The sequence below is a fragment of the Ammospiza caudacuta genome, chromosome 11 (assembly GCF_027887145.1).
Source record: "Ammospiza caudacuta isolate bAmmCau1 chromosome 11, bAmmCau1.pri, whole genome shotgun sequence".
Taxonomy (NCBI): Eukaryota; Metazoa; Chordata; class Aves; order Passeriformes; family Passerellidae; genus Ammospiza; species Ammospiza caudacuta.
Window position 1 is genome coordinate 23,166,528 of NC_080603.1, and position 26,533 is coordinate 23,193,060.

At 43.2% G+C, this 26,533-nt stretch overlaps 1 protein-coding gene across 1 annotated transcript in view; it reads right to left on the reverse strand.

Annotated features, from left to right (window-relative positions):
* FNDC3B (fibronectin type III domain containing 3B) overlaps positions 1-26,533 on the reverse strand; it is a 187,696-nt gene that overhangs the window by 24,411 nt on the left and 136,752 nt on the right. The window contains exons 12-22 of the mRNA XM_058811847.1: positions 24,660-24,784; positions 21,665-21,839; positions 20,917-21,003; positions 19,149-19,287; positions 18,537-18,608; positions 17,949-18,067; positions 15,675-15,780; positions 14,702-14,874; positions 12,497-12,610; positions 9,828-9,977; positions 5,745-6,025 (exon numbers count right to left, since the gene is read on the reverse strand). Of these exons, the coding sequence (XP_058667830.1) occupies positions 5,745-6,025; positions 9,828-9,977; positions 12,497-12,610; positions 14,702-14,874; positions 15,675-15,780; positions 17,949-18,067; positions 18,537-18,608; positions 19,149-19,287; positions 20,917-21,003; positions 21,665-21,839; positions 24,660-24,784 (1,541 nt within the window). The remainder of the gene's footprint in view (positions 1-5,744; positions 6,026-9,827; positions 9,978-12,496; positions 12,611-14,701; positions 14,875-15,674; positions 15,781-17,948; positions 18,068-18,536; positions 18,609-19,148; positions 19,288-20,916; positions 21,004-21,664; positions 21,840-24,659; positions 24,785-26,533) is intronic.

The window sequence follows — 26,533 nt, forward strand, 5'->3', positions numbered from 1 at the left end:
TGAGATGAGTGAGGAGTAGCAGTCTCTGACTATGGTAACATCAACAGCACCATAACAAAAGAGGAAATTTGTATTTCCAAACAGTTTTGAGGATTTGTAAATAGAAATATTGGTACAGATGAGCCTGAAAGGTTTCAGAAGTTTGTTAATCAAAGACTAAATATGAGAAATCAGGATGGAGAAAACTAATTAAGTTTGAGATAGTTCACCCTAATTTATTTAGCTGGAGAGATGCCATTTACTTTGGAAATCCTGTGCACAGCAGCCTTGTATTTTCTCATGGGTACAGACTTTACAAGAACTGTCTTTTCTTGGCAAACATACTTATTTTGAATGAAGAACACAAAATTATGCAAGTTCACACAAACATATGAAAAATTACTTTGCTTTTAAGAGCAATTTTTCAGCTCTACCATCAGGAAAAGAGTATGTTAAAGGGATAGGGGAAAAACACTCTCCAGAGAGTATTCCTCATTCGAAAAAACCCCAAAACTAGTATTTTCTGCCTTTCAAGAACATAAAAGGTTACATTGTTAATAAACATATTGTAAAATAATGAAGTCTGATCTATTGGTTAGTCAGCTAAAGCCACTGCACACTGAGAATGCAGTGTGTATGCAGTCATATGCAAATGTATGCTTAAAACTCTGCTTATTGACCCAGCCACTAACAGGGGTAACATTGCTTGGTGTGGAGCTGCATTTTCCTTTTAACCTTCCTTCTGGCTTCAGGAAATGCATCCTCACCACCTTAAATCACCACATTCCTCCTCTTCCTCCCTAAGGGTGGATGGCACAGAGATCTACTGGGAGCCTCTCCTTCAACTGCTGCTTGCAAGCATAGGAAGAACAACAGGCTTTTCTAGTATCTGAAGAAGTGTAATTAATATAAGCATGGATCTTACTTCACATTATGCTACCATTTCGCTTTACATTTAAGAGTCATTACATCAATATCTAATGGTATTTCCAATAAAAAAAACAGAGCCTGCCTGTATTTTCACTGGATTCTAGCAAGCTCACATTAGCATGTGCATATAAACAGTAGCAGCTATATCACAAAATGGTACTACTGCTTTTGTAGATTGATTACAGCAGCATGCTCTAGAGTATATATTCTTTTGTTTTGTTTGGTATTACCTAAAGTCCCAGTAACAACAAAGCCTCTCCTCTCCTCAAGCACTCAGCTGGTTTCCAACTGGCAGCTACCACACCTGAAAACACTCAAGTGAGATGAATCTCTCTCCAATATCACACTTTTTAGACATATGCATGCACAGAAACCTGCACTTCCTTGTCTTGCTTTTGCCAGGTATTTGTACAAGGCAAAATTGTGTCTCCTCATTAATTTCTTTCCTTGCCTTCCTCTGCTGCACAGAGTTCTTGCTCCCCCCTTCTGACACACACAATTATGCACACACACCCTCCCCTCCTGACTCTCATCACTGTAACACTGATGGAAACTCTTAAGCCTCAAAATAGAGACAGGCATCTTTAAAAATGTGCGATGACACTGGGAAAGCAGGAATTGATTTATTTCACTATCATGGCTGATGTGACCACTTTTTGCTGCTGATTGCACCACCATAAAGCTCTGTAAATTGCCACTATCATTCCCAGGGCCTGAGCTTCATCAGACACACACAAACAACTAATTTTGTGTTTCCTGTGCACATGGCAGTGCAAACCCAAACCCTGGTGCTACCTCCCTCTGAACCCCAGCAGCGTCTGCTCCATGGGGATCAGAAAGTCCAAAGGGAAGGGGAGGAGGAAGAAGGGAAGCAGAAAAGGAGAAAGGACCACGTGGAGAAGGGGGAAGAGCAGATGTTGGTGGGAGAGCAGGTGGTACTGCACCATCTCTGCTCCTGCTCAGGTGCTTTTCAGTGTCCTGCCCCAGCCTGTGACAGTGAGCTTGGCCAGCTGGGTGGCACAGCCAGGGTGGGCAAGAGAACACCCAGAGTTAACTGGAAACCAATTCCTGTTTACAGAAGCGGTACTGGGAAAAATCAACTCTATTTTCATGTAAAAGTATAGCATAGACAAGTAGAAATATTTGCAGCAAAAGCACTTCCTGAATTCCAGTCAACTCTTCCACTAACGGTTTCTAAGTGAAAATACCCCAAACATCCTCTTGGAAAGATAGATTGTTAAACCATCTGACAATCACAATTTGACAACAGGTTTTTTGAAAATGTAAAGACTGTATTTAAGAATATGTCTAATTCTGCAGACCCTGGACCAATAATATTTGTATTCATTCTCACATTTTCCCACTACAACTTTGAAACATTTAGAAAGAAAAATAATAAATCAGACTAGGCAAATTTAGAAACCATGAAATGATATTTAACAGACCATTCTCTCTTAAGAGATTCTTGACCCAGGAAAATAAACACACTAAACAGGATGCTATTTTCAGATTGGTCACAAAATCCTTTGTATAGTATTCCAACAAACTGGAAAATCAACTTTTGAATTAATTTTACAGTCTGACATGAGAAGACTTTGATTCCCTGGTTCCCATAAGAGGAATGCCACCAGTTGCAATACACTGGAAACCTGTGGGAGTTAAAAGGCCATGGACTTCCAAAGGGGAGGGGAAGCAGCATCCTCCACCACCAGCAGCAGCCTGGACATGATGAAGAGCAATCACACACTGCCCCACAAATCCCCACTCAAACTCCTGGAAGAAGACTTAAGCTTGACACTCTGAAATATATTTTGTTTTACAGCCTGCTTAAACTTTGCTAATTTGAGCATCCACATGAATTTTTCCCTCCATCTTGGATGATCTTTCAGAATTCACAGAATGACTAAGTTGGAAGAGACCTTCAAGACTGAGTCCAACACAACTTTCACTTGATGCAGTTTAAAAATCTAAAATATTTATAGAATTTTTATTCCTAAACCAAATTAAGTGTTGCTATTGAAATTTAATAATGCTACTATATATTCCTGTACACTGTGTAACTTCAGAGGAGAAACATTCTTAAAAATTGGAAGTTGTTTTGCAGTGAAGTATCTCAACAGCAGAACACAATTATCTATGGAATGTGTTAAGCGAAGCTTGGGAACAGACTGTAATAGAAAATTGGTGTTTCTGTGACTGTTGAATACTTATTTATTGTGGAATATTTATTAACTCACTCCTAGTTACATCAGCTCGCAGAAAACCAGGCCAAGTATATTACCCTATAATCTGAGTTTCCAGAGCTTTGTGGCTGTGTCAATAAAGCAGAGGGACTGCAGAACTCAGACATATTTCTGCAGCTGCTCAGCAGCCAGGATGTTTACACAGCGCTCTGGGGAGGCATCTGCTCTGTGCAGCAGCAGAGCTGGGCTGGGTCTGAGCAGGGATTCTCTGACTCAGCCCTACCATGGCCACTCGCAGTGTGGCAGAGGCATCTTCCACCTCCTCCTGCCTTAAATGCATTTTGGGATGGAAATCCTTCTCATGGGGTGCTGGCTGGATTTGCTGCTAGGACACAAAGCATCCAGCCTGTGAGCCTGGAGCCCAGCTCTGCCTGGAGCTCCCCCGTGTGCTCTTGGGCTGCTCCTGTTATGGCCATTCCCACAGAGAACCTGGAGGCAAAGCAGTGCCAGACCCAAGCTAACAGGGTGGGCCCACATGGCCAGGCTTTCACAATCACCCCCTATCCAAAACAATTTAAATTCCCAATTTTGGACTTGCTGGATTCATAACAACCAAGATTTGCTTTCAATTTTGGTTTCCCACAACCAAAAAACATTGATACTGGAATTCTAACTCAACTGAAACATATAAACCCTTTGCTGATTTACTTCAAATTCTGCTGAAATTTTGGCAAGGGAGTTCAGAGCCTCCAACCCAGTAGTACTTGGCTTGTTTAGTCTAGGAAAAATATGTTCACTGTGTTTTTAAACACAGCAGGGAATAAACACTTGAGAGGGAGAAAAGTAAGTTGTGTGACACAAAAAGAAGACTCATCAGTGGAGAAGTGTAGAGAATGAGATCAGTGATGTTCTGAAACATTCTTCTGATTCAGCCAGGGAGGGTAGAAAATGCACCAACATTTAGCACAGAGCCTGATAATCCTTAAGGATTTATCAGGGCAGACAGTGCCTGATCAAAGACAGGTGTCAAGATATGCTTGAAGAAGAAATATCAGTGAACAAGTTAATGATCAAAACACTTTGACAAATCTATTTTTGATTAGCAAAATAATACTTCAAACTATTGATGAGGTGTATTTGCAATGCAACTGCAGTCACTTGTCTTCCCTTACAGGAATGAGATGTAAGATCTGGGGTTTTTTTCTCTGATCTTGTTCAACAAAAGAGCTTTCCAACATTATTACTTCTGATCAGCCACCCACTGGTCTGTGTTCTTCAAGTGGGTTTTTTTTTTAGTAGGAGCTTAGTCTTACAACAATATTTAGAACAGTTAATGCTTGTGGTTTTGGCTGTTTCATTTGGACCAGAGACAGGACAAATCCTTGACTAAAACTATGTGATTTAATATGGTGCTTTTTACAAAATAATGAAACAAGAATGCAAAAAGTATCATTCCAATCTTTGTTTCCAAGTCTAGAAGAAGACATTTCCCTTAAGGAAGCTGTAGACCATCAGAGAACCAGCTAAAAAAGAGACTGAAATAAGACTTTGGTGAAGAATTTAAATGCCACATTCTGTCTTGAGTGAGTTGCTCAAAGTTCCCTTTTCCGCTTTTTTGGGTCTTGGTTGAACAAACATTTCAGGAGAAGCCAGGGAATATGAGACTGCCCAAAGGTGATGCATTTCCACAGCTGGGTGACCAATCCATAAACAAACTCTTCAACTTTAAATGAATGATCTGTGAGCAAGCAATGTGTGCTCCTCACTTTAAGTAACTTCTAGTGTATGTATTTGTATCCTTGGTATAACAAGTTCTTTCTTTGGTACAGGATAAAATGTGAATTATGAACTTAAAATTTACAAGATCTGTAGAACTGTGACCTTGAATACAAAGTTAAAAGAAAGAAAAATGTTACAGGAAGTCTGTGACATCTAATTTTACAACTCTGTGATCAAATTTTGGTCTTTATTAGAACAGTACTTAGAATAGAATTTCTTTTGTCACATATTCTGTTGTATTGCTGTTCATTGCCTGCATGGAACCATTTTTCTTTCTTAATTAGCAATTAGGGAGAAAACATATAAGCCTGAACATTAAACTAATAAAATTTTGGCAATGCCACAGCAATTTAGACTCTGAAGCAATATAAATTGGTTTTAAATTCAGATCATGTTTTCATTAATCTCCATATAGCAGAGACAAAAAATAGCTGTAGCTCTACAAATAGAAGTTCATTGTGTGAAAATTGCTAACCCTGCTCAGGGATCAATAACTTAATAATTTAATCCCTTGGAACAGTACTTCAAAGGAGCTGAAAAAACATGAGATGTAACACTGTCATTTTAATTATTTCTTATTTTTAAAATTTATTTATTTTAATATTTATTATTACCAGGGTAAACTTACCTTAGCAGAGCAACTCAAAAAGGAGGAGAGGTTACAGATAATACGAGGAGAGGAGAAAAGAGGAAAAAAGGCGGGAGAAAACAATATTTGAACACGAACTTGCAGTTCCACCAAGGAATGACTGCAGATTCCTGTGCTCCTAGGCTGGTTGTCTGGGTTGCTGGTTGGCATTTTCAGCCCCCCTCCACGGCAGGAGCATCTCCTGAGTGAAGCAGAGCTGCGTGGTGCCCGTGCCCAGCACTCACCGGTACGAGGTCTCGGGCAGCAAGCCCTCGATGACGTGGCTGGTCACGTTGCCCACGGGGATGCTGACGTCTCCCAGGTCAATGTTGTAGGATGTGATCTCAGCCCCATTGCTGCTGGGCTCCTCCCAGCTCAGCACAAGGCACACGGAGGGTGAGGGCTGGCAGGCAGCCCCGTGCTCGTCCTCCAGCACGGACAGCGTGGAGACGGCGCCAGGCACGGCCGCGGGCGTTCTGCAGGTCACCAGCTCGCTGCAGGGCCCAGCTCCAGCCTGGTTAATGGCCTGGGGGGAAACAAAGGACATTTACCAGTGCTCTCCTTCACATCTGGATCAACTTCATCGTGACGAATGTGCTGGAAGAGCTGCATGAGTTCTTCAGAGGATGTGCACTGCTGGCTTCCTCTGAAGCTGACTCATACCTCTGCTATCCTAGGGAATTAGTATCTTCCTTGGTCACTCAGGAATGTCTCAGAAAAACTGGAGAATACATCTCTTTTCCCTAACAGAATATTTCTCTTTCCCTTTTTATCAGTGGCAAACGTTGGTTGGTAAGGGAAAAAGTCACAGTCATGCTGCCAGTGACAGGTGACATCGAAATTACTGGCTATCCAAAATTACTGAGCCACCCAGTACAAAGTCCCCAGTATACTGCAGGATATCCCAAAAGATGTTTTATGCAAGCAAAATATCCCTAAAGATAGGGGATATTTGGCTTGTTAAAAACTACCCTGGTTCCTAATTTGGTTCCTAATTTTCCTTGGAAAATGTCACAGTCATGCTGCCAGTGACAGGTGACATCAGCAAACTGGCTACACAAAATTACTGAGACACCCAGCACAAAGTCCCCAGTATACTGCAGGGTGGCCCAACAGATGCTTTGTGCAAGCAAAATATCTCTAAAGATAGGGGATATTTGGCTTGTTAAAAACTACCCTGGTTCCTGATTTGGAAAATGGATTACTAATTTAATGCCAAAAAGCTTCTGAAATAAGAATATAGGACCTCAGCACAGCATTAAGCCTATGACTCAACATTTCCCCAGAATCGCAAAATCATTACAGTTGGAAAAGTCATAATTCACCACCAAACCACAACCAAAGCACACAGCTCAGTATCTCTCACCAAAGAGGAGAGCAATAATTTATCAAGCTTCTCATCCTAAGCCATAGATCCTGAATCCCAGAGGAAACCAAGTTTCAAAACCTGGTCCCTTTCTGCTCATTAATTAGAGGCTGCTGTCTTAGCAAGCCCAAGAGTACACAGCTGTACAGGCCTGGGGTTTTATCAGCTAGCTGATGCTCAGCCAGTGGCAAGAGCTGTACCCACTGCACTGGAATTGCCCAGGGAATGACTGATGTTACCTCCTCAGGGTTATCATAAACTCAATCACAGAACCACACAGGCTGGAAGGGACTGTGGGACTCATCTTGCCCAACCTGCCACTCCAGCCAGGGTCAGACAATGCAGACCAGGTTGCTCAGGCTTTTTTTCCAGTTGGGTGTTGAAAAATTCCAGGTAGGTAGATTGCACAGCCCCTCTGGACCACTTAGATCCTTCATAGCCTGCACAGTGATTTTTTTTTTTTTTTTTTTTTTGTATCTCATCTGAACATCCCTATTTCGACCTATTTCAGCTGGATGCAGCACTCCAGGTTATCAGGAATGGCATGAAATGGGCAACACCACCTACCCTGGATCTGCCTGCTGGGCTCCTCCTGACACAGCCCAGCATCCTTGCCAGCACACAAGGTATGGGGAGAGCTTACAGAACATGCTACAGGAGAAACTACATGAGTCCACAAGGCACAGACCTCATAAAAAAGCTTCAGTGCTGCCCAGCACCCTCCACATTTCCTTTACATTTGGAAAAGTTCGCCCAGACTCTCCCATCAGGTTACAATTAATTGAAAAAGCCTTACCATGTTACCAGCAGGACTCTGAGGGCAATGACAGGACACATCAAACAACTGTTTGATTTCCAATCTATGCTTAACTGCAGTGAATAACTTATTTCTGCTCTGCATAATACGAACACAAAGCCATGTTCTGTTTTTCCAGGAGACATTTTGTTCAATTGAAGAAAGAGATAATAAAGTTACATTTGTCAGCCTTTAAAAAGCCCTTCAAAACAAATCCTGCTCCAGGGAAATCTTCTATTTAATGCAGCACTCCTGGAGCTGTTAGAAGTGAGCCCTGTTTTGTGCTCTGCCAATGACATGATTTGTCTTGCCTCTAAATCAGTGTTTGGCCATTTGTTTCTTGCTCCAAGCAATTTATTGTCAGTGGTGTTTTTTAACTGTTTTATTGGACAATCTCATCACCATAACTGATGGGGCTTTGCAGCCTAGCTGCTTTCCCCTGCCACCTCCGAGTGACACAATATTTCCCTCTGCAGAAGCCACTATTGTTTTCAGGAATATTCATTACAGGAAAAAAGTTGAGCAACAGTTAAGACAATTGTCTGCCCTGCAGTTAGATATGCCCGATTCCTCAATTCTCCCCTTTATTGAATTACTGTAGATTGAGATAGCAATACTGTGTGTTTATTAGAAGGCTGAATAAATGTGGTTAGGGGAGCTTTTTATTTTTAAAAAGGAAATTTTTCTGTTAAATCTGGTAACAGATAAAATAAACATTTCTAACACTATTTAACTTTCTTTGCCTGTTACATCTACTTTGTGGGGAGATTTTTGTGCAATTATTTGAAGATTACAGTGTATCTTGTAAGAAATTCTTCTTCACATAATACAAAGGATCAGATCCAGAGGATGAAGCTCTCTAGAAAGTAATACCTGAGTCACTGATGGACTTCAATAAAATATCTTCTTGCTGTTGAGCCTTTCCTGTAACTTCTGCCTATGGATTAAATTATACTGGCTGCACTAAAAATTGAGTAGATCTGTGCAACATTTTTGTGGCAGGTAGTTTGAAATAAGCACCCACTGGAAATCAAAGACGCCATACAGCTGGCTGTTTCCATTTTTAACACAAAATTTTCCTTGGGCTTCCCACAGCAGTGGTCTCAGAGTCCCCTCCCTGCCCAGCAGATGCTGAATGCTCTCCCTCTTGCAGAAACAAGAGGCACTTTCTGGCTCACACCTCCCAGCCTCTCACACATTCCCTCGTTCTCCTTCCCCAGAGTGCCAGAGCAAGGCACAGACCAGCTCTGGCCAAGACACAAAATACATTTGAGTTGTGGGGCCTGAGCTCTTGGGCTGCTGGCCAGCTCCTCCAAACCTTCTTCCCTAAAAGATGAAAAAAATTCAATATCCTGGTTAAAAAAACCCCAAAACTATAAGGGAACACTCAACAGAAGCATGTTGTCCTTGATCAAAGGAATTACCCTGGGTGGTCCACATGTTACCAGCTGGGTGGGTGTTTGGGTTGGATTAGTGGGGGTGTTCTGCCTTCACATACAAATATATCTTGTGGAAGAGTATCTTAGGTAAAATATTTTTACTTCACTCCCAGTTGCTTTACCTTCCATTTATTTATCGGTGGACATAAAGGATGAAAAGTCCTGGTTTTTTAATTTCATACAGATACACAAAATGTTTTTCAACTGCTACTTTTTACTGAAAATGTAGGAGATAAAGAGATCAAGCAAAAGAAATAATGTAAAGACTATATGAGATCCTGTCTCACAAATCTAAGAGATAAAATGGCAAAGATGGGAACTCCTCTACAAACAGGAATTTACTCAGGTGCTCTGCCTTACTGGATAAATTAAACAGATGCTGGAATTCATTATTTAAGCCAGGGAAATCGTCAATATCCAGTTGGGAGGTGGATAATATTTACCTCTCCTTACCATGAAGAAAATTATTATTTTTTAAATTTTCTAAACCATTACCATTTTGTTTTGGTATCAGAGGGCAAGGTGGTCCTTACAAACATTAGTCACCAAAAATAACAAAACACAATTTTTAAGTAGCACATCAGTCTGTATTGCTTGAAATAAATGCGCATTCCTCCTGCCTTACAGAGTACATAACTTCAGAGGGGAGTAATGACAAAAATGAGAACAGCAGTGGAAGGAAACTCTGTTTGGCTCTCAGAGGGCAATGCACGCAGCCCTGCCTTACCTGTAGCCTGCAGCAGTAATGCGTGGCTGCTGACAAGTCACTGATTTCAAAGCAGGTTTCTGTGCCACTATATGCAAGCTGTAGAGATTCCTCCTCTTCTCCCCACTCTAATCTGTATTCAGAGATGTCAGTACCAGAACATTCAGGACTCTGCAACACAAATATTTATGTGGTTCAGTTCAGAAATGAGCACTTTGGATCGCTGTGTTTCACTGGGGAAGGAATGAAGTACATGGAAAAAAAGCCCAACAATCACCCTTATTTTTAAATTAATACACCATTACTGCTGCAAATAGAAATGTACTGAGTTAATGTTCCCTAAGAGGTTACTGAAACAGGACAATTCTGCACAAAAATTACCTGATTGAAATTCACAGAAATGAGTGTACACAGCTACTTTGCCTTCCATCAGGACACTCAGGAATAAATTGTCTCTCCACTGGCTTGGCAGAAGCTCAGCCGTGGAGAACATAAAAAAAGCATCAATCTAGCCTGGAGCAGTCACTCATGTGCTGAGGAAAGACCCACCTCAGCAAGGGAGGAGCTGGCCCGAGTTCCAGTGGAGGTCACCCACCCATCAGTGCCAGAAGGGGACCTGGGAGTGTGATCCTGGCACGTTCACACCCACAGTGGGACCTGGGAGTGTGATCCTGGCACGTTCACACCCACAGTGGGACCTGGGAGTGTGATCCTGGCACGTTCACACCCACAGTGGGACCTGGGAGTGTGATCCTGGCACGTTCACACCCACAGTGGGACCTGGGAGTGTGATCTTGGCACGTTCGTTCACATCCACAATGGGATCTGGGAGTGTGATCCTGGCGTGTTCACACCCACAGTGGGACCTGGGAGTGTGATCCTGGCACGTTCACACCCACAGTGGGACCTGGGAGTGTGATCCTGGCATGCTCACATCCACAGTGAGACTCCCAGGGGATCACAGAATCATCAAATGGTTTTGACTGAAAGGGACCTTCAAAATCACCTTAATTCCCACCCCTGCCATGGGCAGGACACCTTCTTCAGCCCAGGCTGCTCCAAGCCCATCCAACCTGGCCTTGAACACCTCCAGGGATGGGGCAGCCACAGCTGCTCTGGGCAAACTGCTTTAGAGTCTCATCACCTTCACAACACAGAATTTCTTCTCCATATCTAATCTAAACCTGTCCCATTCCCCATATTCCCAGCAATCCCTTTATTTAGGGGAACACAAATTCAATGCCTGAATGTGCTGGACATGAGCCAATACAGGCACAGTTCCCAAACCAGAATATTTAGTGTTTTTAACAGAACTGCCTAGATCTGTACTGTACTACTCCCTCTGAAGGAGCTCAGGGAAGCCCTGCTCTGCCTGCAGAGGAGGGGCCTACAAGGACTCTGTGATTGTGACAGGCAAGATGCAATTTCCAGTGCAAGGACACAAAGCCTTGCTGCACACCACAGCAACCACCCTGCACAGGCACAGGAGCTCCTCTGGCTCTGCCTCAGAGCTTCCAGGTGTGTGAGCAGGAACATTCAGAGCTCCTAAGCCAGATTTCAGAACAAAATCTGAAAAAAAAAAGCATCACAATGGGCACCACAGTGTGCTCTCTAGCCACACTCCACAGTGCTTCACTGTTTTTCTTTCTAATTCATATCAGCCAAAAAATGACACTCTTTAAGAAAACATAACCACTGCAAGCCACAACTTCATTTTTAGCTAGAGTAAACAAATATATCCTTCAAATAAATAGAAAACCTACCAGAAGCACTGCTTCATGGCTGGGGAGAGCAAATCCCTGACCATGAAAAGGCAACATTTGAAAGTTCAATGTGATTTCTAGTTGCAAAAAATATTAACAGCCCCAAACTGCACCAAATACACCTGTGTGTTATTAAATTAAACACAGATTATGTTTGTATCTAGGTATGTTGTTAGCACAATTTATTTGAGCATCTTGTGAATGCCAGTGACTTTTTTCTCAACAGGAGCATTGTTTTGGGGAGGAGCTCAATAGAAGCAGGGCTGGGGTGGCTGCTGGATTTTCACCGAAAGTCTGTGGCAGAACTACAGACTTTCCCACTGAACCACATCACAGTATTATTTATGGTAATGTCCTTTCTTTTCTGCCTTAATTACACAGCATTTTTTCTTTAATGGTACCAATCATTCCCATAGCACTTCAGCTAACATTTATCTTGAGCTCAATGCCTAAGATGCTGGAGAATGGAGGAGGCATGCACACAAACTAAAATAAAAGTAAATATTTGGGGAAAACACAAACTTTTGATGGGGGAAAAAACCCTACATCATAAGTATTTATGTAGAGTTAAATCTGTATCAGAGACTCCAGTTTCAGCCAAAATCAAATATTTGTATTTATAATTCGAAATGAGAACATGCTGATGTGCTAAAAGCTTGCAAAGAGCTCTTCTACCATCTGATGCCCATGCAGGAGGCCTTGTGTCTGAATCCTGGTCTGGAAGATACATGTCCAGTTTCGTGTAATTCTTCAGAGCAAAGCAGAGAAGATGATTTTCTACAATAGAGTAGTTTCTACCTAGGGTTTCCCTGCATAACAAGATAGCAACAGCCTAGTGAACAGCTCTCAAGCTCACTTTTGAGTTCTGTGCTGAGCATACTGGTCTGGGTAAGCAAGGTGGAATGAACAGGCAGGGACCTGACTCACCTCCCAGCTGACCAGGACTCGTGTGTTGGACAGGAAGGACAGGGAAGGTGCTCTGCACTGGCCTGGTGGTCCTGCTGCTGTGGTGACCTCTGTCACCTCCGAATATGGCCCGTACTGCAGGGGAACAAGGTATCACCATCATCACCACCATCATCATCATCATCATCATTATTATTATTGTTGTTGTTGTTGTTGTTGTTACTACTACTATTAATATACAGGTGTACACCCATCTCAAAGCCCCCAAGAGCTTTCCAAAAACAGCACACGAACTTTTTCACCGCACTAAACTTTCTCAAAGGCAGACTGGGTTTCCAACACCCGGCACCAACCACCAGAGCTCAGGATGAGCCCACACAAATGACTCAGAGTTGAAGTGTGAGGTGAGCTCAGGAACAAGCAGAGAGCAGGTACATCCTTTGTGCATCCTCCTGTGTGGCAGCAAGTGCTCATGAAAGCAGAAACCACCTCCAATTTGCCCAGAAGTGAGAATGAGCACACAGTAACCGAGGAACAGTTTGTGTCCCTCTGCCTTACCTTAGCACAGGGTGTTCACGCATCCAAACCAGCATCCCATGGATACAAAGAGGAGCACAAAGACCAAGGCACACACTGGAGTCCATTTCCAGTTTCTTTTACACAGAATGCCTGCCCCAAGTTACTGTATCAGGACAGGATGTGCTGGACCCCAGCCTGGCACAAAGTGCAGGGACACGCTGCGCACACGCTCCGCTCCATGGGCAGCTCAGCTCAGACAGCCTCTGAGCCCGTGGCAGCAGAATAATTTAAATGCAGATTAGCAAAAGAGAAAAAAAGCCAATTTTCAGCAGTCTGGGAACCTGGTTTCATCCAGCAGTGCGAGGACAGCAGATAGCACTGAATCAGCCTTTCTGAGGCCTCCTGAGTGGAAGAGCGAGGTTTGCTCAGTACATCCCCGAGTTAATTAGAAATCGTTCTCCAGAACAAAGCAGCTTCACTTGGAAGCAATTAGAGGAAAAACACTGGTATTTACTTATTTTGTAATGCAGTATTAGTGAGCATGAAAAAAAAGAGCCACTACAAAAAGGCCAAACGACGCAGAAATTATGAACCCCAGAAAACTTCTCAGCAGACGTGTCAGTATCTGCCATCAAAGAAAGGCCAACACTGATTGCTTTGTCCTACAAAGAATGTACATGTCAAAAAATATAATTTATTGACTTCTGCTCTTTTTGAGGAAGAATCCGGTAAAGGACATCCTCCCCTATTTTGCACCTGGTAGAAAAACAGAGCCAAACCAGAATCAACTCCATCATTTAACAAAGGGTGGAATCAGAAATGCTTTGCAACTGTTCTGCTGAAAAAATAATGGAAAAAAAGAAAAAAAAAGGCAAAGCATCACATACTCAAAGCTACCAGGTAGGCAATGGCTCTCACTCCAGCAAGCAAATCTTATCCTTCCATGTGCATTTAATTAATTTTTCACAAAAACAAAACAGTGGGTGTTTTTAAACCAAAACAGTCTTGCAGATATTTCTAAAATTCAAGTTTTAACTGAACTTCTCCCTGCAAGTGAGTAACTTCAAACCTTTTGTAATGTTTGTCATCAAGATTTCCTGGGGAGAAACACATCAATGCATGTAGTTTAGTTGGGACTTTTATATAAAACACCACTGGAATGACACAAAGGAAAGCATAATCAACCCAAACCTCAATGAAAAAGAAAAAGATCTTTCTACAGATCTCTGTGGACATCAGACAGAATTTCTGATGTATTTGGGAAGGCACTTCTTCCAAGGAAATAATTTAATAGAAAAGTCTCACTGAATCTATAAAGCACACATTTTTTTTGGAATTAAATCAAAAAAGTCACCAGGAGTGTGCGTTTCCCTCAAAACACGCCACCTGAGTGAAATTGCAGTTCTTGTTTTTAGACACTTTAGATTTAAAACAAAAAAGAAGGAAATGCAACAGAATGAGGATGAAGAGAATCCTCCCTGCGAGCAGCTGTGACTTTCAGCAGGGATTTGGCACACTTGGGAGCAGCCAATTCTGGCCAAACCCTACCAGTACTCAAAATTTCCTTTTAAAAGAGACCCAGGTCTCAAACTGCAGCTCCTCCTCCCACGTTGCTTTTGAGCATTTATCACATGTTTTTTTCCTTTGCCCAGGTCCCCCTGCCCAGCTGAGGAGCAGCCCTGGCAGCACGCAGAGGTGCTCACGTACCCCGCCGTCGTTCAGGGCCCGCACGCGGAACCCGTAGGTGGCCCCGGGCAGGAGGCTGCCCACGGTGCACTCCAGCTCAGCCCCGTGGTACACCTCAGAGACCACCTCCTCAGGGGCTGTCATCTCCACGCTGTACTCAGAGACAGGGCAGCCGCTTTCTGACTCAGGGACATCTAAAAGAAATCATGGAATTCGTTAGTAGCGTTAGGGCGTGCGCCAGAACAGCCATTTTTTACTGCATACACCACAGAAGTGTGTATTTCTGCTTTTGTGTATAGATAGAAGATATCTCACAGATATAGTCTATCTATATAGATAGAGACACAAATTTTGTGTCTCCCTTTTGTTGTGGGCATCTTTGTTTTTACCCATGAAAACAATGTATTTGATGATACCTGCACGTTATGTCACAAGTCAGTAGCACAGAATCAAATTGCCTGGGGATCAGAAAAACAGCAGCCACCAAAATGCTTCCAGCAATCATTTGGTTGGATTTTTACACTGGTGTTGAAATATATTTGACAGTTAGAAATTTTACTTTTCCAGAATTTGGCTTAACAAGTGATGCCACAAAAATACTTGGATGCTGCAAGATTATCACTGTAAAGAAAACACTCTGTTGGAAACTGGCATCTCTCTTGCATTCTGAAAAATGTTCATTTTTTGACAACTTAGTGCCATGAGTGTAGTCCAACATCTTTGCACAATAACAGGGGTCCAATAGATTATGTGTTATACTGTGGATCAAGATTTAAATGTCACCCAAACTATCAATATGTCCTAACATAAATTTTTGAAAAAAAGTTATACATTAGAAGTACCAGAACACTTCTGCCAAGCCAATATTTCAAAGGAATAAAAAAAAAGATTTTGAGTCACGCAGTGTTTTTGAAATAAAAGGAGAGATATTCTAATGAAGCTGATCCTTAATAGCCCTGATAGGGACAGGGCTAAAAAACAAAAAATGGCTTACCCCACTGCAGCTGCACCTCCCTGTGCCTCGGCTTGCCCAGCAGCTGGGGCGGGCGGCAGGGCCCCGGCGCCACGCTCAGCGTGCGGACAGGTAAACTCTCGGAGCACTGGGGGAAACAGAGCTCAGTTACACACTCTGGAATGAGCACAGCTCAGTGTCACCCTGCCAGGAGCACAGCCCAGTTACACCTGACAGGAGCACAGCCCAGTTACACTGACAGGAGCACAGCCCAGTTACACCTGACAGGAGCACAGCCCAGTTACACCTGACAGGAGCACAGCTCAGTTACACCTGACAGGAGCACAGCTCAGTTACACACTCTGGAATGAGCACAGCTCAGTGTCACCCTGCCAGGAGCACAGCCCAGTTACACTGACAGGAGCACAGCCCAGTTACACTGACAGGAGCACAGCCCAGTTACACCTGACAGGAGCACAGCCCAGTTACACCTGACAGGAGCACAGCTCAGTTACACCTGACAGGAGCACAGCTCAGTTACACACTCTGGAATGAGCACAGCTCAGTGTCACCCTGCCAGGAGCACAGCCCAGTTACACTGACAGGAGCACAGCCCAGTTACACTGACAGGAGCACAGCCCAGTTACACCTGACAGGAGCACAGCCCAGTTACACCTGACAGGAGCACAGCTCAGTTACACCTGACAGGAGCACAGCTCAGTTACACACTCTGGAATGAGCACAGCTCAGTGTCACCCTGCCAGGAGCACAGCCCAGTTACACCTGACAGGAGCACAGCTCAGTTACACTGACAGGAGCACAGCCCAGTTACACTGACAGGAGCACACCTCAGGTACACCCTGGAATGAGCACAGCTCAGTGTCACCCTGCCAGGAGCACAGCCCAGTTACACCTGACAGGAGCACAGCTCAGTTACACCTGACAGGAGCACAGCTCAGGCACACCTGACAGGAGCACAGCCCAGTTACGCCTGACAGGAGCACAGCCCAGTTACACCTGACAGGAGCACAGCCCAGTTACACTGACAGGAGCACAGCTCAGGTACACCCTGGAATGAGCACAGCTCAGTGTCACCCTGCCAGGAGCACAGCCCAGTTACACCTGACAGGAGCACAGCTCAGTTACACCTGACAGGAGCACAGCCCAGTTACACCTGACAGGAGCACAGCTCAGTTACACTGACAGGAGCACAGCTCAGGCACACCTGACAGGAGCACAGCTCACTTACACCTGACAGGAGCACAGCTCAGTGTCACCCTGCCAGGAGCACAGCCCAGTTACACCTGACAGGAGCACAGCCCAGTTACACCTGACAGGAGCACAGCCCAGTTACACTGACAGGAGCACAGCTCAGGTACACCTGACAGGAGCACAGCCCAGTCACACCTGACAGGAGCACAGCTCAGGTACACCTGACAGGAGCACAGCTCAGGTACACCTGACAGGAGCACAGCTCAGGTACACCTGACAGGAGCACAGCCGAGTTACACCTGACAGCAGCACAGCCCAGTTACACTGACAGGAGCACAGCTCAGGCACCTCTGCCACGGCCACCACCTTCAAGGTGAGCCACAGATATGGAACAGCACAAAAAATTGTCTTCTACCCCCACCACTTCATGGAAATTTATATAAACAGTAAAGCAGAGGAGATGCTATCAAGCATGTCAGTACAAATACAATTAATGGAGTTCCTTCATTAGCATTCTCAATACTGGGCTCTCTGTTTTAATTTTCCTCGGTCTGAAAATAATGTCAAGGCCTAAAGTACTCAATCTTAAATGAGAAAAAAACTTATCAAAGCAGGAAGAATAAGTGTATAGGTACTGAATTAAAATCAAAGAGGGGAATTACAGGAATTGGGGTCTGAAATAAGGAACCCAAAAACTTAAAGGATTCAGCCCTATGAAAGGTAATTGTTACAACAAACCATCTCTTTCTGCATCCTCCAGTCAATACAGGGTCAAGCACATGAGAGTCTGTGGCCTTTTTCAAGCAAGTGGCCACATCATATAAACAGATGGTCTTTTTCTAATGTAAATATAAACAACTACAGATTGCTTCTGAGGAAACCAAATCTCACTAAACCGCAGCTTGCTGAAAAGAAAATTATGTACACACAGAAATCTAAATTTCAGCAACTTGCAGCATGACATTAACTGCAATCAGTGTAGTTTTACTGTGCTACAGTGGTAATATTTCCCTTCTTTTGAAAGCAGAAGTATTTTACCAAAATTAGCAGATAAATTTCTGAAAAATATAAACTCAATAGTCCTAATTGTTAGATAACACCCACCTGACTGTGTCCACCAGTGCTGATACAGCACGCCCGGAGTTTATACAAAGTGCCTGGTTTCAAGTGAGTACAGGTGTATTCTGTGGCTGAGCCACTATAGGCCACTTCCCACTGGTTTGCTAAAAATAAGATATATCCAAGTTTAAAGAAGTGGAAAGCAACACATTTAGGAGTGTCCAGGAGAAAGGAAAATCTTCCCCAAATGACATAGTTCAGGAAAATCATTATTATCACTATGAATGTTATTTTCCACTTGAAGACATAACACACAGACATACATGCAAATACATATACTTACAAATAAATATGAGTATTATATATAATGTATAAATGTGCAAATATATGCACACAAATATAAATAAAAATATTTCTAGATTTAGCAATATAACCTAAAATTCTGTCATTATTAGTAAAAAACCCACTACAAAACCTTCCCAAAATCCAACCCCAGCTCACCCAGGAATCCTGCAAAGTACATAACTGTTTAAATCACATTATTAAGGCATTAATTATAACAACCTAAAGAGTCAGGACCTCCATATAGTAGCCACAGTGTTTTTAAATTGAGACAACTTGTCTCAAGTTTACCTTCTGGACTTCCTTGAGAAATCTCCAGCAGATACTTTAGGATTTCTGAACCACCATTATCCTGTGGAGGATCTGGAAAAATCAGACAAGAAAATGAGTGAAAGGTGACAAAACAATTATCAAACCTGCTCCTGATCCACCTCCTTCTCCCCAAACTCCTCCACAGTAACCACACCAGGTTATGGGCAGCAGAAGGGGGTGACAGACATTTGTTTTCAGCATAAATCAGACTAAAGGTGCTGGATAATGATGATCCAAACAAAATGTATGGAAAAAGCACTGAAAGGGAGGCTGTGCAGAAGTTTGCCCCATTAATAAGGGAAGCAACTGGAATGAAGCTGCACTGGGACATGAAATGGAGAGTGAAAAGCCTGAAGATGTACTTGAGTGCGAATTAATCAAAACCAAAACATTTTTGCTTCTGAACACACAAGAGCCTCTACATACCTTTTAGAATATTAAAAAAAATAAGCTGTCAAGTTCTCCAAACACATTCAAATTTGGGCTGAGAAGGAGCATGAAAAATCTAAGTTCTAACACACATTTATGCCATTTTATTTGCATTTCTTACGACCCCAAAAAGCTCTGCTGCATCAGTCTGAGCTGGCTTACCCCACTTCACACTAAAGCCATGAGAGGTTATTGGCCCCTTGATCACAGGTCTGGTGGGAGGTCCTGGCCTGTCTGGGCTGGTTGTGCAGACCAACACCTCGCTGGGAGAACTCTTCCCTTCCACGTTGGAAGCAAACAGCTGAAACAAAACCACAGTGAGTTTACCCCTGTGCACTGCAACTGCTCTCCTGGCAGTTCTGCAGCAGACTTCTGTCAGTAATTGCACAAATGTCACATCCCAAAGTGTGTGGGATTGTAGTAACAGATACTAGATTGTCATGATGTTTCTTTACAAACCACAGTGATTTCTTCCACTCCCACCATCAGCAATAGATCATGACATGTTTAGGATAAAAGCAGTGCTGGTTTTCCCTTTAAAAAAAAGTCACTTTTTAAAAATAACTGGGTCAACTCGCAACAAGTAGTTTTCTCATAAAAGAAAAATAAAATAACTATAACAATAACTATAACAATAACTTCGGTATTTTTGTTTTGGAGGTATTTCTAACTGCTATTTATAAAGTAATTCAGACTATCAGTAATCACACAATTAAAAGTCAGATCAAAGTTGTGCCTGTAGCCAGTGACACCAGGCTAGAGATTTCTTCTGATACCAATGCAGTTTTGTAAAATCCATGTTTAATTTGAAAGCAGGTCTGCAAAGAAGCACTAAAGGATCTCTCCTCTCACCTGCCACAGCAGCCTTTACAACACTAAGCTAAAAGGCATCATCTCAGAGTGACAGCACGAAAACTTCCCAATCCCTTGGGTAGTTCAGGCAACTTCACAAGGTTTTCTGTCCCAGAGAGCAGGACAAGAGCATTTCCTGTGAGGGTGGTGAGGCCCTGGCACAGGCTGCTCAGAGATGCTGTGAATGCCCCATGGACAGAAGTGTTCAAGGCCAGGTTGGAGCACCCTGGTCTAGAGGGACGTGTCCCTCTCCACAGCAGGAGGGTTGGAATCCGGTGATTTTCCAACCCAAACCATTCTATGACTTTATGATTTTTTTCTTTCTGTTGCTCCTGAATATACTAAGACCTAGAGAATCCAGGTGTTGGCCTCACACACAGCTTCTGGCCATCTCCAGAGGGACACCACACATGGGTGGCTCCTCCTGTGGACAGGGATGGATGGAGAGCAGCACCACAGCTGATCCTGGATAATCCCACTGCCTTCTCCTCAACAGCAGCACCCAGCACTGTGCTCTGATCACAGGCCTCAGCAGCACAGAGAAGAAAATGCTGAACTTGGTGTTTGCAGGAAGACTCAGAGCATCTCTCAGGGGCTCTGAGCATCCACAGAGGAGAAGACACCAACACCTGCTAAAATCCAGCTCCAGAACCAGCCACATTGATATATGAGACAGAAAAGCTTCATTCTGTGGCTGCCAGGGGAACACAGGCCCCTGTGCTGGCAGGCCACCTGACAGTGTTTGCTGCATTCTGTAGAAGTGAGATGGCATTTGTCACCAGGTTTTTGGGAGCAATGCAGCCAACTGTGACCACCTCATACCCCGAGCTACATTTTTACAACATCCTCCCACATGGTACTGAGAACTGTGATTGTTCCCCAAAGTCTGAGCAACAGGATCTCCCCTGTATGATAAAGGCAGAAATACAACTAACAGTTTCATATAGTAGGTCACAGTATAAAGCAAATTTGTATTTGATGACTCAGTTTTGGAGGGAGCACTAAAGGATCCCTGTAGTGCCTGGAAAAAGCCCAAACCAGAAAACACTACACAATGACAAGAGGAAAAAGGCTTTACCCTGAATTTATACTGTGTGCTTCTTCTGAGATTCTTCACAGTACAGGCTTGCTCCTCTCCAGTGTACTTTGGGTGAAACACGCTGTCCTAAAAAAATACAAAACCAAACAAATTCCTATAACTGAGGAGTGTGTGAAAGTGTTCCCTGTGTTAGTCTGTGCCTACAACGTTACAGCAAAAGGGCTTTAGAGCTGAGTGCTTTAAAAAAGAAAACAAACAAGAAAAAACAAACATATAATACATATAACAGTATTACTACTACTACTATCATTACTATTATTACTATTACTACTACTACTATTTTTAACTGCAAGGCCACAATACTTTTTTTTTAGAAGAGACATTTTGCAGCTGCCCTGAATAATGTTATTTTGCTGCAAAATCAGCACAAAACCAATTGTGGCAGTTTAACCTGCTACAGAACTGGAAGTGACAGATGACAGAACGCCAGCCCACCAAGGAGCAGCCAGGAGGACATGGCAGACTGACCTGGCCAGGGACAAGCTGCCCTGTACCTCGCAGAATCCTGTGTGGCTTTGTGAATAATCACAGATGACAGCAGAGATTTTCAGCTGAGGATTCCCAATTCTGCTGTGCAGCAGAGCAAATCACAGAGCTGCACCCTGCCAAGTACCCAGGACTCCTGGAAGGCCCTCCAAAGGAACAGCCCATGCTGTTCTCAGTCATCTCCAATTAATAAATCAAAACTCAGTTTAAGTCATGCACTTCGTGGCAACACAGCACTCACATTATCCTCTTCCTGGATTTCCAGGGTGTAGGAAATCACTTCCTCTGGTGTGCATCCCTCTACTTTGTTCCACTGCAGGGAGATCCACGTCACCCCAGCGCGAAAGAGCCGCGGTGCAGAAGGGGTCTGAGGAATATTGCCTGCAGTGTAGCAAACCACCTCCTGGCTGTACCCACTGCTCAGAGACAGAGCACACAGAGAAATATTAAATACAAGCAAACAAACCTCCAAATCCCCCCCCAGACAAAGAACCAAGCAAAAAAAAACCAAAAACAAAACAACAGCAACAGCCAAAAAAAATCCAAAAATTAACCCAAATAAACCCACCCCACCACCACAAAAACACAAAACTAAAGAAACCTAAACCTCAATGTATTTAGAGAAATATTTCACATTTTCAAAAAATTTGGACAAAGTTCAAATTTCTCAGGTGGAAAAGATGAACATCCAGTTAGGAAATGCCAGAACTAAGAATAGAAAAAAATGCAGGATAATGTGTCCTCACAGTCATTTTTACAGATCTTACCACAATAACACTGGAAAAAAATATTTGAATGCCTAAAAATTAACTTGGTATTAACTGTGGAGGAAAATCTCATTTAACAAAGGGGATCCAAAGTATAGGAAAGAAAGTCTCAAGTGTTCAACTTCTGGATGTTGAACCTGAGACATGCAGAATACCAGTTCTATAAACTCTGATCAAGCTTTCAAAGGAAGGTGACATTCTTGCAATTTTCAAATCTGTTTGCAAAGTACAAAACATATCTTGTACCTTGAAGTCACACCATGAACTTAACACACAGAAAAAGCCAAATCTCCCTATTCCAAATTTTCTTTCTCAAAAATAACCTATTTATTGAAATACACTTACATTTAAATAAAGCACCTATAACGAAAACCCAAACAAGACAAAAATCATCCTACATGGTAAGTCCATAAAAGCATTACAACAAACCAAAGCCATCTCATGACATTAAGTGTTAGATGACATTATCATGCCTTAATTTTGAGTGCTATATATAAAAATAAGGCATGTGTTGCTGGTGCTTATCTCACAGATTAGCCCAGAACAGCTGACCATAAATAGTTTTTTAGCTCTCTCCTTCCTCAATAGCCTGAGGGGAGAGAAAAAAGGGAGAAAGAGAAGAAACAACAAAAAAAAAAACAAACAGGGGGAGGAGTGTTGAAAGACGCACTAAGATATTTTAAAAATCTGGAATCTGGCAAAGAAAAGAAATGCCAGAACTGGGAACTCTGCACAAACCCAATTCCCTTCCAGTTACACTTAGCAGGTCCAGCTCAGCCTCCCTCTCTCTCCACATTATTTCAATGGGGAAGGAATTAATCTGGCAAGAAGTTGGAAAAGGGACTCTGTGCATATGCGAGTGGTCTCAGTCCATGTCAGGGAAAACACAGGAACCTGAATAAAGCAGCTTTCTAAAGCTATAAATTACTGAGAGGCTTGTGCTTGAGAAGACAGAACAATGCAGGAGTCTCTCTCCACAAAACACATTGTTATAAACCAGTGCTGTTTCTTTTGTGTCCTTGCAATAATGATTAGATCCTGTTTAGCTAAGGGGGACAATAAAGGAGTGCACAAGGGCACTGCATGTTTGGCTTCTTCACAGCTGAACCTTTCCTGGCCTGCCCTGCTTGCCTGAGCCCAGGAGCACAATGTCCCTTCTCTGGGCACACTCTGCCCCTCAGCTGCAGAACATTTCACCCCAGTGCTCCCCAGCAGCTCCCAGAGGACTGAACTAAGTCTGATTTCTCACCCATCCTCATGTGAGTGCATCAGTGTGTGTGCAAGGAAAAGCAGAAGCTAAACCCCATCTTTCAGAGCTTTGGATGTCCTCTCCCAGTCTCCTGCCTGTCTCTCCCTTCCTTCCCACCCCATCAGCCAGCCCTGCCAGTCCTGAAGAAGGAAGGGACTGTACTGCTGAAAAGAGACAGAAGGGCTTTGCTGTAAACCAGAAAAATAAATATATCAAGATTCCTTTCAAAATCTGTAACTCAACTTCCCCTTGCTTGTTTTTCTTGGTTCACAGAGGTCCCTAGTGGGAATTTTACATAACAGATGTATTCTTTTCACATTAGGACCAGACCACAAAACACCATTTAACACCTCAAAAGGAGCCTATCTGCTCAGGCTGATCTCATCAGCTGAAGGTACACAGCAATTCCCTGGGAGGTGAAGGATATCATCAAGGAAAGCCTGACTTACCTTGAAGCATTAACAACAGAGGAAATGTCAGATACTAAACTCAAAACCATTGTGATAAATGCATGTATTTTATGATTGGCTTTTAGCAAATATTAAAATGAATATTGTATGTGTTGTGTTAGAAAGTAATGCTGTATTAATTATCTTAAGTACTGCGTTAAATATAGTTTTAGGTAATAAAAATTGTTAAAATAGAAACTATGCTGTGTAGGATACATTTTTTAAAGACAGGACTCCAGTGAGATAGCAGCCACAGGACACCTGAATCTTTCAGAGAAAAAGAATTTATTGCTCCATTATCAGAAGAAATGAACTTCTTCCTGCCTCGAAGGCACTGTTAAGATTGGGAGGAAGAAGCTGATGATGACCAGACAATCCTGTGTTTGAATAGAATTTATGCATCATGGATGAAGTGTGTGACTATGCAACAGGCTATTGCTTTTAAGGGTTAATCCTTTGTTAACAGGTGTCGTTTTTCAGGCTTGTGCTGCCCAGAAAAAGGTACCCAGACATCCATAACTCTTTGTATTTGTTGTCTCATATTGTCCTAATTCAAATTGCCCAAAGTATTATTACTCTAATTGTATTACTATTTTTATAACCATTTCATTACTATTAAACTTTTAAAATTTTAAAAACCAGTGACTGGCGTTTTTCACACCATGAAGAGAAAAGAAACAAAAACCCCCCAGAAATTCCTCTTTACTGATGGGTGAACTTTTCAAGCAGCACTTTTTGTCAAGGAAGCTCTCAGTTCTCTGAGGAGCTCACCTGGTACCGATGTCGTTCTGGGCCGCCAGGCGGAAGGTGTAGCCCAGAGCCGGGCACAGCTTGGTCAGCTTGCAATGCTTCTGGCTCCCAAAGTAACATTCTCTGAAACCACTGTTCCTCTTTCCCTGCAAAGAGAGAAATCTGTGATTGGATTGCTATGAAACAAAAGCCCGCCATGCTGGTTTCAGAAGTGCTATCAGAATGAGATGTTTCCATAAAGGAAGCTGTGCGAGCTCTGACAGCACTGCTGTGCTCTGAAAATCACACAGCTCAGCAGAGTCTGCTGTCACATCCCTTCTCCTCTCACCTTCTGGGAGTTGTGAGATGTGTCTACAGCACACTGAAATACAATTTATCCCACTCACAATAAAAAAAAAAAGTGGGAAAGTTATGAATGAAACGAATCTCTGCATCTCCTCGGAGCAGGGATAAAGGCGCAGCCAACACTTTGCAAGCACTGTTCTCCCCCGAGCATCCCTCGCTGGGATTGTCTCAGCAATTCCCTATCCCACCAGAGGGCTCTCGCTCCCCACGCTCCAGCACAGCCAGCAGGACAAGCTGCTGGGACCTTCCCCAGCTCTCCGGGGCAAAATTCCTCATCCCAGAGGAATATCCAGCGTGCCAGGCTCTGCACCCACCCACTGCCCCGAGCACACCGCGTGTGAGGAGTGAACAGGGCTTTTTGGGGAAGTCTGGAACTTTGCAAAGGAACTTGTTTGCCAGAGGGATGGTGTTTGGGAGCTTCACATCACCGTGACCCGGAGCAAGGATCCATCCTGGGAAAGGCAGCATGAGGCAGCATCCCAGAGGGAATGGAGACACTTCTCCAGCTCTCAAACACGAGGCAGAATCCCAGAGGACATGGAGACACTTCTCCAGCTCCCAAACACTTCTTCAGGTGCTGGTTTGTATATCAGCATTGCCGAGCACAAGGACACTCAGAAGTTCTCTCCCTGACCCCACCATACTTAAAACAAAACCAAACCCTTACCAATGCAGCCCAGCTTGGCACACCCTGGGGCAGGAATAAATCCCAGCTGTTTGCAGGACAGAGTAAACTGAAGGAATAATTATTCCCTAAAGTAACAGGGAATATCTGGACTTATTCTAGGCCACACTGGAAAATGGGCAGTTTGAAATCTTTCAGGAGAAAAGGCATGGACTGCTCAGCTCCTCAAAAATAATATCTACCAGTACGGGAACAGCCGAAAGGAGTTTTAATTTCAGTACTCAAATACAGAATTATTGGACACTATGTCATTATTTATTATTATTTATTTATATATAAAAATATTTAAAATATATGTTATTTATGAAAATAATTTAAAATTGGGTACATTGTGAAGTACCCAAAAGCCCACCAGAATGGAGGTCTGACAAAGCACACCCATGGGCTCCAGCATGTGCAGAAGACAGGGTTATGCCCATCTCTGCAACTTCCTCTGAGTGAAAAGTCCTCCTGAGCCATTTACTGGTTTTGGCACACACCATTTTTAATTTTTATGTACCATTTTTAATTTTTACTGCACTATTCACATGGGAATCCCGCTGAGGCCCGCAGCCCCACCTGCTGTGCCTCCTTGGCCTCACTGTGCCCTCCCACACGCTGTTCCTCCTCCATGCTCAGAACATCTCCACAAAACAGCTCCAAAATGCCTGAGTGGGACATGCATTTTTCACTGGCCCACTCTCCAGCCCCTGCCAATTTCCACCTCTTCTCCCTCGAGAAGGAAAAACTCCCTGAAAGGTTTGTAGTGAATCTCCGGGATGTGTTTCTCAGGCTAGAAACAGCCACAGAGATGATTTCCAGCACAGCACAGCAGTGTGGAGGCACTGAAGGGACGTTCAGCACGCTGGCAAACAGCCAGAGCTTT